The sequence below is a fragment of the Antedon bifida genome, chromosome 3 (genome assembly GCF_963402885.1).
Source record: "Antedon bifida chromosome 3, ecAntBifi1.1, whole genome shotgun sequence".
NCBI classification, from domain to species: Eukaryota; Metazoa; Echinodermata; class Crinoidea; order Comatulida; family Antedonidae; genus Antedon; species Antedon bifida.
The window spans coordinates 31,677,006-31,690,700 of NC_136228.1; the positions used below are offsets into that span (position 1 = coordinate 31,677,006).

Consider the following 13,695-nt stretch of genomic DNA (forward strand, 5'->3'; position numbering starts at 1 on the left):
TTTTTGAGACAACAAATGGCAGATTAAATTATCATGTTTTCATACCTGTTAGTTGCTGGATGTTCGCGCTGTATTCTGTAACGGCTTCATCATTCATTACTTGACCACCAATAATAAACTCCATCTGACCGTTGTCAACAAGTTTATAAACATTGCTCTATTAATAAAAAGATTTTGTATAAGGTCTTACTAAAAAGTGTGATGTGCCCAAATATGGTAGTGATATATTCCCAAATATGGTAGTGATATACCCAAATACGGTAGTGATATGACATCATCGTGTCCATATTATGGGCACATCAGATTTTGTTGTCACATAAAGTTTGATAGTGTAGACAGAGCTTTAGTAGGGATCAGAATTTAGCAAATTTCACAGTAGATACTATAATAAGTATTACCATTATAATTTAATGTAATTAAAGATGAATAAAATGTTTTATTAAATTCAAATGAGTAGGAGAATTATTATATCAAAAATTGTTTTCTGATCGCATCTTGTTTACCTTTTGTGTGCTGTTGGCAACATTGTTCCACCAAAGCCTGAAGAATTCTTGTTCTACGGCAATGAAGCGTTTCTCGGGCTGGTTTATCAGATTTTCAGCCACGGTTGTGTACACATTTGCTGCATATGCCGTCATACTAGCCTTTAAAAAAAAAAAAAATTATTTTCAATAAATTGCATTTCATTAAAATTATATACTTTTCGGTGATACGGGTAGGCCCATAGCCCTCTATGGGTTTATTTGTCAAGAAAGTATGTAGCCAACAATTGTACAATACTCTTATATCACTGAGTAACTTTTTTGTGGTTGCATATTTGTATTATTATATAGTTAGGTAAAAACTATATTTGTTAATCGGATTAAAACATATTAACGCAAACAATTGTAAAGGTTCGGAGGTCTATTGGACATTTAGCACAATCAATGAGTTGATGATGCATGTATATTCTGAGCTGTATCTGAAAAATAAAAATGTCTATTAAAAGTTGAAATCTTATTTTTTCATAATAATAATAGACATTATCGCTCACCTCCACTGTATAAACCCAGCCAACGTCCATGTGGCTATGTGGAATTACAAATGCCTGTATGTTTTTGTCATTGTCAAGTTTTTGACCAGTATTACCAAAACTACATACAATTACTATAACAAGAAACAAACTGAATTTAAAACATTGTGACATTTTTAAAAACAGGGAGCTGCAAACATTACTCATCAACATGTGACTTTGTTTTTTGTTTTGTTTTTTTTGTTTACATTATTAAACAGCACGCCCTCTATATCCTGTTTATTTAAAAACAATGTGCTCTTACATTTAATAACGCCTATCCCCCATTGGTATATAATTATACTTGTTTAGGATTCGTAAATACAAAGATAAAATATGAGATTTATTTTTTAATAATATCTGATGAATTTTGTGATTTGTAGACTTCTTCAATATATATATTAGTTAATATTAACTCACATTTAAAATATAAGCAAAGTCTAAACAGGGGGAGGGATGTGATTAGTTTTAATTACCAAACGCTTACCAATCCAATCGGAATTTTGAGGTGAATGTTAAACAACCGGAAGTAAATGTGAAGAAGAAACTCCCTATTTTCAAGAAGCAAAACGTTATAATCTTGTGAGTTTTTAAAATATTTTAAAGTAGAAAATTCGTATTTATTAAGAGTAATAATATAATTGTATAATTTTGTCATTTAGGTGTTATATCATATAAGGCAAGAGGGTAAAATGTATGTGTTGTCGACGACTGGCCTAGCCTGGCTGGCTGGACCGTGTTTGATTCCGCCGCACCTGGTCGGCCGGAGAGGGCCTTTAGCCTAGACTATTTAGGTCGCCCACCTTTCAAATTAAATATAGACTAGGCCTAGCCTAGTTTACATTTTTTTATATATTGATCTTTTTATATGCAATTAAAGCCATTTGTTGAGATTGGTGGTACTTTATTTTATATTGTTGATTGCAATAATAATTACGGTAATATTTTAAAATTAATATTATATTATACAGGCTATTAATATTATTTGTACATTTGTAGGAAAATGACTGGGGTATTGGGGACTTTAGCTGTTAAATGGGATCCTAAAAACTTGGAAATACGTACCTACTCAGTGGAAAAGACATTGGAGCCACTGGTGATTCAAGTAAGTATATAAAAAAAATACCAATTTATGAGAAAATGCTGAAACCATTTCTACAAAATAAACATATTTGAATAGTAATTACACGCCATACATTGAATTAACATCAGTATCTAAACAACAAAATGATGAAGGCATGTATTGAGAAGAGGCAACCCTTACAGGTTTTTACTCACTGCCTCTTTAACATCACTAAATGTAAAGCATTTATTATAATTATATTATACTTTTTACTGAGTGCTATTATTTTATTTTTGTAGGTAACAACTTTGGTGAATACAAAGCCATCAAACAAGAAAAAAGGACGATCAAAGAAAGCACGAGTGCTGGTAGCAGCTGTCAATCATGCTACTGAGGCTTTCATTGTAAAAGGGGAGGAGATAGCCAATGAAAACCCAGAAGTTATGGAAGAGATGCTTAGTGCAGTAGATGAAGTCCGAAAAGCAGGTGATTAATGGTTTTAAATTTGTATAGCGCAAAATACAAATAGTCTCTATGTACTGTTGAACACAAGTGTAAAAGGAGAGAAAGTGTTATTATTAAATAGACCAGGAAAAAAGCCTAATATACCAAACAAATTGACCAAGGCAACAAAAAAAAGTCTGAAAATGAAACTTTTCTTTCTTTGAATGTTTCATTGAACTTACTTATTTTCTATAGGTGATGCTATGCGTCCTGCTGCATCTGATTTCGCCGAGGATCCATGCTCATCTGTCAAACGTAGCGTGATGGTACGTGCTGCCCGCACGCTGTTGTCTGCTGTGACGCGTCTTCTGATCCTCGCTGACATGGTCGATGTTCACCTGCTACTAAAAGTTCTCAGGAATGTAAGTTATAGTATGGACATCTGACATAAAAGGATTTGAAATTTAACATTGTTTTTCTTTCATTAAATGTTTCTGAAATAGATACTTATATTTTCTGTTATTTTGTTTCAGGTTGAAGATGATCTAATGAGATTGAAACAATCAAATAACATGGAAGACTTATTCAATAATTACCAGAAACTGGGCCGAGATCTTGTACACGCTAACAACATGATAGCAAGACGTCAAAATGTGAGTAAACAAGACAACAACATCTACATTCAGTAAAGGCAAACTTCATCTATTTTTATGGAAAAATTGAAGGTATATAAGTACACAGAAAATAAGTTATGAATCACATCTTTACCTTTGTAGGACTTGAAAGATCCACGTAGACGTGATGAGATGGCTGCTGCCCGAGCTGACCTTAAACGAGGTGGGCCTATGCTCTTGACTGCATCACAGGTATGGTCACACAAAGATTGTAATAAAAAGAATTATGACTTGTTCTGACACTGACAGTTTAATCACTACCAAGATTGTTACAGTCTATGAATTATAATTGTGTTATGTTTTCTTTTCTTCCTAGGCCTGGTTACAACACCCAGACTTAGCTGCTGCCAAAGATAACCGTGATTACATCATCAAACAAATGGAAGAGGCTATGAACACCATTTCAAACGTGAGCCAAGCTCAAGGCGAGTCCGCACCAAATCCAAATCTAGAAGGAGCTGGGGAGCTTATTTCTGCTATTGATGAACTGGATGTAAGTCTTTGTACTGACTTAAGCTCTTTCTACACTATCAAACTTTATGTGACAAAAAAAATATGATGGGCCCATATATGGACATGATGATGCCATATAACTACCATATATGGGTATATCACTACTATATTTGGGCACATCACAGTTTTTTGTCAAACTAGTTTGATAGTGTAGGCAGAGCTTTTTAGCTTGAATTATACCTGGAACTGTAGGCATATACATAAATGATCATTGTAAGAAATAACTTTAAAAATATAACTTATTCATTTATTATTCATATTCATTTATTATCCAGAAAAATAAAATAAAAAAAATAATACAAAAAGCATAAATTACATAAACAAAAACAAGCATGAAAAACGCAGGACACTATCCTGGCGGATATATTGAATTTATAAAAGGCAAATGATTAAATAGTTGAAATAATTGTTCATTTACAGCGAAGAATCATGATGAACCCAGGAGAATACAACGAAATACGCACACGTCCATCGCTAGAGGAGCGTCTGGAGAGTATCATCAGTGGTGCTGCCCTCATGGCTGATTCTTCCTGTACTCGTGATGATCGTAAAGATCGTATCGTTCAAGAATGTAACGCCGTCAGACAGGCTCTCCAAGATCTGTTGTCTGAGTATATGAATGCGGTAATCTATTATTTGTTAACTGTTACAATTTTAGAATTTTCTTTTTTTAGTTATACATGAGCATATTTAATTAAATCAAATCAGATGGAAGAAGTATTTAACTTTAATTTTTTCTTGGCAGGCCAAGAGTGGTAAAGATGGACGATCTGAATCATTAGATGCCGCAATTGATCACATGACATCCAAGACAAAGGATTTGCGAAGACAGGTAAGAAATATCCACATCTTGGCATTATACAGTCAACTCTTCCAATACCAGACTCTCTGAAAACCAGAAACTCTCCCAATACCAGACTTTTCTTGACGTCCAAACAATCCCAAATTCATTTTTACCATTTAAAACACATTCCAAATACCAGACTTTCCAGAAAACTATCCAGCCCAAAGTGTCCAGAATTGGGAGAGTTGACTGTATATAATTTCTTATATGCGTGATATTAAGATACTATTATAGAGGCAAGAAATTGTATATTTTAAATGATTTTGTTTTACAGTTGCGTAAGGCTGTGTCTGACCATGTTTCTGACTCCTTCTTGGAGACTAGCATTCCTCTTTTGATCTTGATTGAGGCAGCTAAGAGCGGCAACGAAGCTGAAGTCGAGGAATACGCAGGCGTGTTTGCCGAACATGCTGGCAAACTTGTGGAGGTAAATGAATACAATTTTAATTGTTATAAATAGTGTAGATAGCTTAAGAAGTGTAAAATAAAATGGATGGTAGGTGATGCATTACTGTAATGGGCATGTTGCTTTAGGCCTGTTTGACACAGATTATTTTAGCAAAAACTATAAAATACACATGAGACCATGTAACTGGAGTTATTTAATTTTTATATAGGTTGCTAATCTTGCCTGTTCTATGTCAAATGATGAAGAAGGTGTAAAGATGGTCCGACTTGCAGCTTACCAAATTGAAACACTTTGTGCACAGGTATGTTGAAAGAAAAATATTTTTATGTCAACATTTTTAGTTTGGACTTTCCATTCACTAGATATTGGACGTTCTGGAAGAGGTCATTTATAATTCGATGGTTTTGATTTTGTTAGGTCATAAATGCGGCCCGTACCCTTGCGGCACGCCCTCGTAGTAAGGCTGCTCTCAGCAACATGGACGCTTTCAAACAGCAGTGGGAATCTCAAGTTAAGGTGTTAACAGAAGCAGTTGATGACATCACAACTATTGATGATTTCCTGGCTGTATCAGGTAACAATTATACCATCTCTCCACTTTTTCTACGTATGATGCTTGTTAGGTGATCATTTAGAATAAAATGATCACCTATTGTTATTGTATCAAATCTTTATTGTTATTATTGTTTCTGGGCACTATTTTGTGTAACAAATATCTAAAAAAGTTTAATGTCAATGATTACCAAAATTTCACAATGTCTTTCAAATACTTTAACTTAGTCCTAATAAGCTTTTCAGCGTGATCACTCATCCGTGACGTCATTTATACGCCATTTTGTGAAATCACATTATCAATCATATCTCCATAATTCATTATCACATATTAATGAAATTTATTACACGTAAACTTCAGGTCAAGGGTAAAAATATTAGCAAGTAAAAACGCACGCGCACGTAGGGTCATGCGCGTAAAATCGCGCGTTCAAAATTTAAAAAGCTCAAAATTAAGTTTTAATCAATTTAGAGCATGAATTAGGCCATTTGCGTGTTTCAAAAAATTACTGCGCAAAAATGCGTTTTTGAGCGCGCGATTCTTAAAAAGCGTAAAAATACGATTTTTTTGTAGAAATCGCATTCTACTCACCATCCTTAGTACATTCACCGAATTTGAGTTCGTTCTGACTTAAAATAACGCTATACGAGCATGTTAAAAATGACAAAATGCGCACATTAATTTCACAAAAGTTCTGAAAATGGTGAAAAATATGTCTTTTTTTAAATGAAAATAACTCTTCAGAATGGACGATGACCCCTAAATTTTTTAACTTATTCGGGAAGCCATTGAGTTGTAGATATAAATGTATATACACATTAGACGTACAAAATGGTATTACGTCATCACATGGCCACTTGAATTAAAAAATTAGGTTTTTTTCTCTTTTGTCATAGATTATCACATTCAACTGAGCGCATCTCGGTTATTTTGCGCCCGATTTTCGCTCAATTTTTTGTATATGATTGCTCATTTAAAGTATCTTTCTCATGAGTTGTCAACATTTTTATTTCGATGACGTCATCACGCGTAAAAATTTGAATAACCTAGGTCGTGTAATTTTAGCTACACCATACATTTGAATATCTAATAGCTCTTCAGAATTAAAGTTGACCTTGAAGATTATAACTTATTATGAAAGCTGTTGAAATGTAGATATGAATTCATATAAAAATTAAGCCTATCGGATGTTGTGATGTTATCATATGGCCAGTTGAAGTTAAAACGTAGTTTTTATATTTCTTTAGTCGAAGTTATACAAATTTCAATGAGCGCGCATTGCGCTTCTACGTATCAAATTCTCTTCCAATCCTTATAGTTATTTGCTCAATTCATTATCTTTCGAAATTGTCATCTTCGAGTTTATTTTGATAATTCCATCATACCAACAAATTTGAACATGATGTGGGTCCAGTAATTTCACCTATGCTACACTGTATATAGATATACAGTATATACTGTACATAATAGGTACAACTCAGCACTATAAGTGTATATGCATCATGTCATAGGATGGCGTACATCAGCTTTTTACGATCGTATGTTAACGTACGTGCATGTTTAAAAAATGTTAATTTCATTAAAATGATAAAAATGATCACCTATAATTCGTCAAAGTGACGAATTAAATTCTAGTTTATTATTGGTTTTATTTAGCGTTATTTTTACTATTCATTAACCTAATGCTTTAAATTTTGTTTCTCAGAGGGACATATTTTAGAAGATGTTAACAAGTGTGTTCTTGCGCTTCAAGAAGGTGACGTCGGAACACTAGATCGTGTCGCTGGTGCCATCAGAGGGCGCTGCGCACGTGTGTGTAATGTTGTTGAGATCGAGATGGGCATGTATGAAGCTGGCTTGTACACAGAGAAAGTTAAAGAAGCTATCAACATTATGAGAGAAGATGGTAAGTTAATGAATATATTGTGTTTTAGTGCATTATATCAGCATGGGTTGAGCTGAAGACTGTTGTTTTGATGGGAGACACAAGCTTAATGTACAACTTGTTAAAGATCTTTAAAAAACAAGTTTCATCTTCCCTTTCTAAAGCTCTGTCTACACTATCAAACTAGTTTGACGAAAAAGTGTGATGTGTCCAAATATGGTAGTGATATGCTTAAATATGGTAGTGATATAACATCATCATGTCCATGGGCACATAACATTTTTTTGTTACATAAAGTCTGATAGTGTAGACAGAGTTTAACATGCTGCTTTTAATTGAGAGAAGGTATTACAAAACAGTTTACTCAGAAGAAATAGAGGCCATAACCTATCCCTTCACATAATAATTTGGTAATTTTTTTTTTTGCAACAGTAATCCCAGTGTATGCACAATGCGTTGAGGTAGCAGTAGATGCATTGAGCGCAGATCCTCAGAAAGATCCTGATGAGAATGAATTCATTGATGCGTCACGAATGGTTTATGATGGCATCCGTGATATTCGCAGAGCAGTGCTCATGAACAGAGTAAGTTTAGTCATGATCAACTTCTGTTTATTTAGTTTCTAACTAAATTTTCTGGATATATCATTAGAGCAAGTGGTTGGCTGAGCGGTTAAGACAGGGGGACCGTAATTATGTAGCCATAACATCGGCGAGGGTTTGAGGCTCACTCGCTACATGGTTCTTTTCGGATAAGGACTATAAACTGTAGGTCCAGTGTACACATCTAGCTCATGTGCTCTTTAAAGAACCTAGTAGTAAATTAATGAAAGTGGAAATCATTATTTGGATATAAACTCAAAGATTTAGTGCATTAAATGTTTATTGGTAGTTTATAATTCAATTGAAGTATTTTTGATGGAATTTAATTTGTTTTATAGAACCCAGAAGACATATTTGATGAGTCAGAAATTGAAGAGGAGGAGGATTATGACACCAAGAGTAAATGTAAGTATTAAATGATAACATTATTAATTATAAATCCATAATTATAAACCTAATACTGTGGGTGGATCTCAATGGAGATACAAAATAAATGATAAAGTAAAACAGCTAGACAAAATATGCAGAACATTATTGATTGTATAAATATACTATACAAATAAAATTTATGTTTAATAATATATATAATTATACTTTTTAATCATTCCAGCAAGCTACCAAACAAATGATGAGGAGTTAGAAGAGGGCCATATTGGTAGAGTAAGTTAATATTAATTAATTTTGTGGACATATGTTAATTTTTTGGTAGAAGTGCTTTTGAGAATATATTCAGTAAAAAGAAACAACAAAGATGACAATTACAACTTTATTTTTGTAAAAACCAGGCTAAACCTCTATCTTTGATAATAAATAAACTACCATATAAATATCTATCTACACTATCAAACTTTATGTGACAACAAAAATGTAATGTGCCCATATATGGACACGATGATGTCATATCATGTCATACCATATTTAAGCATATCTCTACCATATTTGGGCACATCACACTTTTTTTGTCAAACTAGTTTGATAGTGCAGACAGAGCTTTAGTTGCATTTTTTCAAACCAATAAGCTACTTCTACATTTTTATACAGTTTTCTGTCTGATTTTTATCTTTAGAACCAAATGAGACAGCTGCCACAAGAAGAGAGAGAAAAGATCGAAGAACAAGTAGAAGAGTTCAAAGTTGAAAAGGCAAAGTTGGATCAAGAAATGGCAAAATGGGACGACAGCGGCAATGACATCATCATTCTGGCCAAGAAAATGTGTATGATTATGATGGAAATGACAGACTTTACACGGTATGTTAGAATAATGGCGTATCAATGTTATACATATTGCGCATATGCAAGACCTTTTCCACTATATCACATTAAGGTGTTGATGATTTAATATTTAGACTATTCAGAACACCATTGTTGCGGTCGAATTAAGAAAATGCTGGGAATATAATTCAACACAGCCCTGGGGTTTCCCCTTTATAACGCACACGAGACATGTCAGAATTTTACATTACATTGCGGAGATCAAAACTTTAGCTGCACATATACAAGAGTCCGCCACCTCATCTCATCCACTACTTCATCCCATCCACCACCTCACCCCATCCACCATGGTTGGAGATGAGGTATAAGAACATTTTAGGAATATGGACCTGTAGGTCCCTGTAAATTGCATTGTATTTTTTAACAAACCGAACAAATCAAACATTTTCAGCGACATCAAACCATGTTATAATAAAGGCGCTTACGACGATAAATCATCATTTTTTTTTTTTCCACAATTTTTTAAGCCATCCAGCGGCCCTTCACAAATGTTCGCCCATAGTTTGCGGAACGTCGCCATAAATAATATCATAAATTTACTTATTCAACAGTGGCCATGGACCTTTGAAGAACACCATGGACGTGATCAAAGCCGCCAAAAAGATCGCAGATTTTGGTAACAAGCTAGACAACCTAGCAAGAGCCATCGCTGATCAGTGCCCAGATTCATCATCAAAGACTGACCTTGTCTCGTATCTTCAGAAGATCACTCTCTACTGCCATCAGCTAAACATCACCAGTAAGGTGAAAGCAGAGGTACAAAATGTCAGTGGTGAACTGGTGCTCTCAGGAGTAAGTCTTTTTTTTTTTCAATTTCTTCAAAAAATTTCAATTTCAGAAAAAGCAAGAAGAATATTCGCAAACTCTAAGCTTAAATATATAGGATACTTCTTCATGTACAATAAATTTTTGAGTTATGGGGCATATGTTTGAAAACAGAGGCAACAAGAATATTGCAACTATTCAACATATGTTGCATTTTTGTTTACACATTATTTACCAGATGAAGTGACATAGTAGCTTGGTGGTTAACATGTTACCAATCCCAGAGTTATATATTCAAATATCAGCAATATAATGGCATTTTAAACATCTAAAGCTCTGTCTACACTATCAAACTTCATGTGACAAATGTGATGTGGTCATATATATACCATATTTGGGCACGTCACACTTTTTTTGTCGAACTAGTTTGATAGTGTAGACAGAGATTTCAACTAGGGCGGTATGGGTGTAATTAGTCTAAGTATCAAGACCCACTACAAAACAACGATCCCAAGACAATGTTATGTAAATTTTTATTTTGTTATTTCTTTATTTTTTATTTTCTTTTTCTGTGTTGTTTAAATCTCATCTTTGTTTAGGCATGTCTGTCACAAGCTTTTTGCTTTTTTTGAACATGCCTTCTTCAATTTAATTACCTTTCTTTACACCATTTTGTATACTGTTTTAACTTGAAGAAAATAAATGTTACTTTGAATTGAGCTTTAGAGCTCACCTCATTTTAAGCATAAAATGATGTTAAACATTTCCTTTTTCTACCACGACATGACTTACTACGACTTTTAGATTATAGAAGCCCTTGAAAGAAAACTATATGCATTTTCTACACAAAAGTCAACCTTTTTGTTGTACATTTATTATTCTCAGATTTTTTTTTCAATGGAGAAGGGAAGTAGAATAATTGATTTATTTTGTTTGATTATGTTTTTAGTTGGACAGTGCTTCGTCTTTAATCACGGCAGCTAAGAATTTGATGACTGCTGTAGTACAGACAGTGAAGGCGTCGTATGTGGCATCAACGAAATACAACCGTCTAAAGGGAAAAGGTTCAATCAATGTGAGTACTTGCCTTCCCCCAATTAAAGATAATTAATGAAAACTTGAGAAACTTAGTGGTTTTCGGCATTTGTGGTCTTCAATCACTCAACTCAACTAACATATGTTAATGGGGGAATATCCTGTGACTTGCAGCCTACTGGGCTGAATTGCGCACAGGTGTGGACGACATATACCACAGCTTTGTACTCCCCTAAGGGTTCCTTCGTGTTGAGTGCTGCCACCAAACGGCTCCCATTCGTCTGTCGACAACGACAGAGGCTAACGACAGAGGCTGAATATACTCTCTCAATACTGGTCGCCTTTGGGCTGGCCTAATATGTCTGGTTTTCTGGAGAGTATGGTATTTGGAATGTGTATCTAATGTTAAAAATGAATTTAGGACCTTTTGGACCTCAAAAGAAAAGTCTGGTTTTGTGAGAGTTTCAGGTTTTCAGAGAGTCGACTGTAGTAATAATTGGTTTATAATTTATTTGATTTTATTTAGTCGCCAATTGTGAGCTGGAAGATCCGACCTCCAGAGAAGAAACCCCTCGTCCAGAAGAAAAATCTGGAGAACTCGCAATCAAACGTCCGTCGTGGAAACAAGAAGGCAAAAATCAACCCAGTCCAAGCACTCAGCGAATTCAAGGGCAAAGACCTTTTCTAAATGTAAGAAAATATAGGGCCAGTGGAGTAAAACAGTGAGTGTTTTCACACACTGTACATCTGTGTTCCTATGTCTGTTCTAAGTTTACTTAATCCATTATATAATAGATGTGAGAAAAGGACTGTGTCCCAAATATCAAAGCTTCCTCTATAATACTGTAAAATGTTAATTGTTTTAACCCATGTAAAATGCTTTCACTGCGAGTAGATCTTAAAACATCTTTTATGCATCAGCAGCAATTAACATAGAAGAATTTCTTGACATATATGTGACATTATTAGTGCTTGGAAATCAATATAATACACTTTTGTGTAGAATAATATAAAAACATGTCTCTTAATATATAATAATTATGTAATAATTTTACATAAACAATTTAAACCAAATTACAGTAGTGTAGTGGCTGATTATTCAATAATAATAATAATAGTAACTCCAGTAGCATTGTAATTCCACATTATTCATTCCTTTATTTCATGTTCCATTAGCAATAAGACAAATGTCATCACATTAAAACAATTGGAAAAGTTAGCTAAATGGCTAACTTGACTTCAAAGTCATAGGTTATAAAAGTATATATATGTTATAATAATACCTCTTATAATTATAAAATAATGACTGTATTTTGAAGGCCATAATTGTGGTACAGTGAGTCTTTATTGAAATAATGGTAGTATATAAAAGGCTGTATTAAATATGCCTTGAAACTGTAGCAATAGTTTATACATGGAGCTATGGTTTATGTTTCAGAAAACAATTTAAACCGAAGTGTGTCTGTTACCGGAGGAATATCCTTAAACCAGTTTATATTTCTGCTAAGAAAGCTTAAAGCATATTAAACAATGCCGTCATGGTGGGATTCTTCAGCGATGATGATTACTTAATAAATATTGAGATACTGAATCCTAACATGACTGCGTCACGTTTTAAAAGTATGTGCAGTGTAAGCCTCATATAATATATTTGTAGTAATTTTTGTAATTTGTATCAACGTAAAAAAAAGAAAATTGTTAGTGTTTTAACATTCCTATAAGCATAAATATTTAGATTTTAATTGAATTAAAAATAAATCATTTCTAGTAATGAAATATAAGACATTTTTATAAATTTGTTAAAAGAATAATGAACTTGATGATAATTTTTTAAAGAGCAATTGTTAATTTATTTGAGTTTTTGGTTTTTTATAGAAGATAAACCAGCTTCACATTTAAACGCTGTCTACCTGTACACTATCAAACATTTTGACAAAAAAAGTGTGATGTGGCCAAATATGGTAGTGATATGACATCACCATGTCCATATATGGGCACATCACATGTTTTTTTCACATAAAGTCTTTATGAGTAGATGTTCTATGCAAATGTGATGTAAATTTTGCACTCTGATTTAAAAACATTTAATAAAGATTTTCACTTGCTGTAAACATCTTAAACAAAGAATGAATATTTTAGTTAAAAAGTTAGATAATTCCAATGAAAAATTACCTTGGTTGTTAAGTAATTTAATTTTATGATTTTTAAAAGGCATTTCCTAGTCGTGTAATAACAATTTAGTATATTTAAGTCCGTAGTTTTTTTCAATGATTTTTTTTTTCAGTTTTGCAATTAAAAATAAAAAGCTTTACTTTAGTGAGTGAGTTACAAAGTGTCATTTTGTATTTTTATTAGTAATGTCTGGGTTAAGATTTGATTTCAGGAGTGAACCACAACAACTTGCCAATCGCAGAATTTTATATTATATTGATTAAATAATGGAGTGTGGCGCATTGCACCTTGGTGGTTTGAGGCATGCTTATTAATACCAGAAGCCTGGGTTCATATCCTGTGTTACTCCTCTACTCTCATTTATGTAGAGCATGTTGGGTAATTAATGGCTTAGCAACCTTGCCTTGATAGCG

At 33.5% G+C, this 13,695-nt stretch overlaps 2 protein-coding genes and 1 long non-coding RNA gene across 4 annotated transcripts in view; 2 read left to right on the plus strand and 1 right to left on the minus strand.

Moving 5' to 3' along the window:
- Positions 1-1,179, minus strand: part of LOC144837513 (epididymis-specific alpha-mannosidase-like) — a 128,299-nt gene extending 127,120 nt beyond the window's left edge. Inside the window, exons 1-3 of the mRNA XM_078692666.1 lie at positions 1,034-1,179; positions 504-644; positions 46-157 (exon numbers count right to left, since the gene is read on the minus strand). Coding sequence (XP_078548792.1) covers positions 46-157; positions 504-644; positions 1,034-1,063 — 283 coding nt within the window. The 5' untranslated portion in view covers positions 1,064-1,179. The remainder of the gene's footprint in view (positions 1-45; positions 158-503; positions 645-1,033) is intronic.
- The window catches only part of LOC144837528 (uncharacterized), a 78,483-nt gene that overhangs the window by 14,944 nt on the left and 49,844 nt on the right, over positions 1-13,695 (plus strand). The gene's annotated exons all lie outside the window — the stretch shown is intronic.
- Positions 1,555-13,426, plus strand: LOC144837514 (catenin alpha-2-like). Its single transcript, XM_078692668.1, has 20 exons — positions 1,555-1,633; positions 2,051-2,156; positions 2,414-2,600; positions 2,814-2,980; positions 3,092-3,211; positions 3,335-3,424; positions 3,549-3,725; positions 4,166-4,369; positions 4,491-4,577; positions 4,864-5,016; positions 5,207-5,299; positions 5,416-5,572; positions 7,257-7,457; positions 7,869-8,020; positions 8,377-8,443; positions 8,649-8,698; positions 9,105-9,286; positions 9,862-10,102; positions 11,025-11,150; positions 11,637-13,426. The coding sequence occupies exons 2-20, from the start codon at positions 2,055-2,057 to the stop codon at positions 11,796-11,798; spliced, it is 2,718 nt and encodes a 905-aa protein (XP_078548794.1). The 5' UTR covers positions 1,555-1,633; positions 2,051-2,054; the 3' UTR covers positions 11,799-13,426.

Bases quoted from the DNA above. Each gene is read 5' to 3' on its own strand.
- LOC144837514 (XM_078692668.1), top strand. From the start codon at position 2,055: ATGACTGGGGTATTGGGGACTTTAGCTGTTAAATGGGATCCTAAAAAC. The intron at 3,425-3,548 runs GTATGGTCACAC...TTTTCTTCCTAG, and splicing joins TGCTCTTGACTGCATCACAG to GCCTGGTTACAACACCCAGA. The intron at 11,151-11,636 runs GTGAGTACTTGC...GATTTTATTTAG, and splicing joins AGGGAAAAGGTTCAATCAAT to TCGCCAATTGTGAGCTGGAA.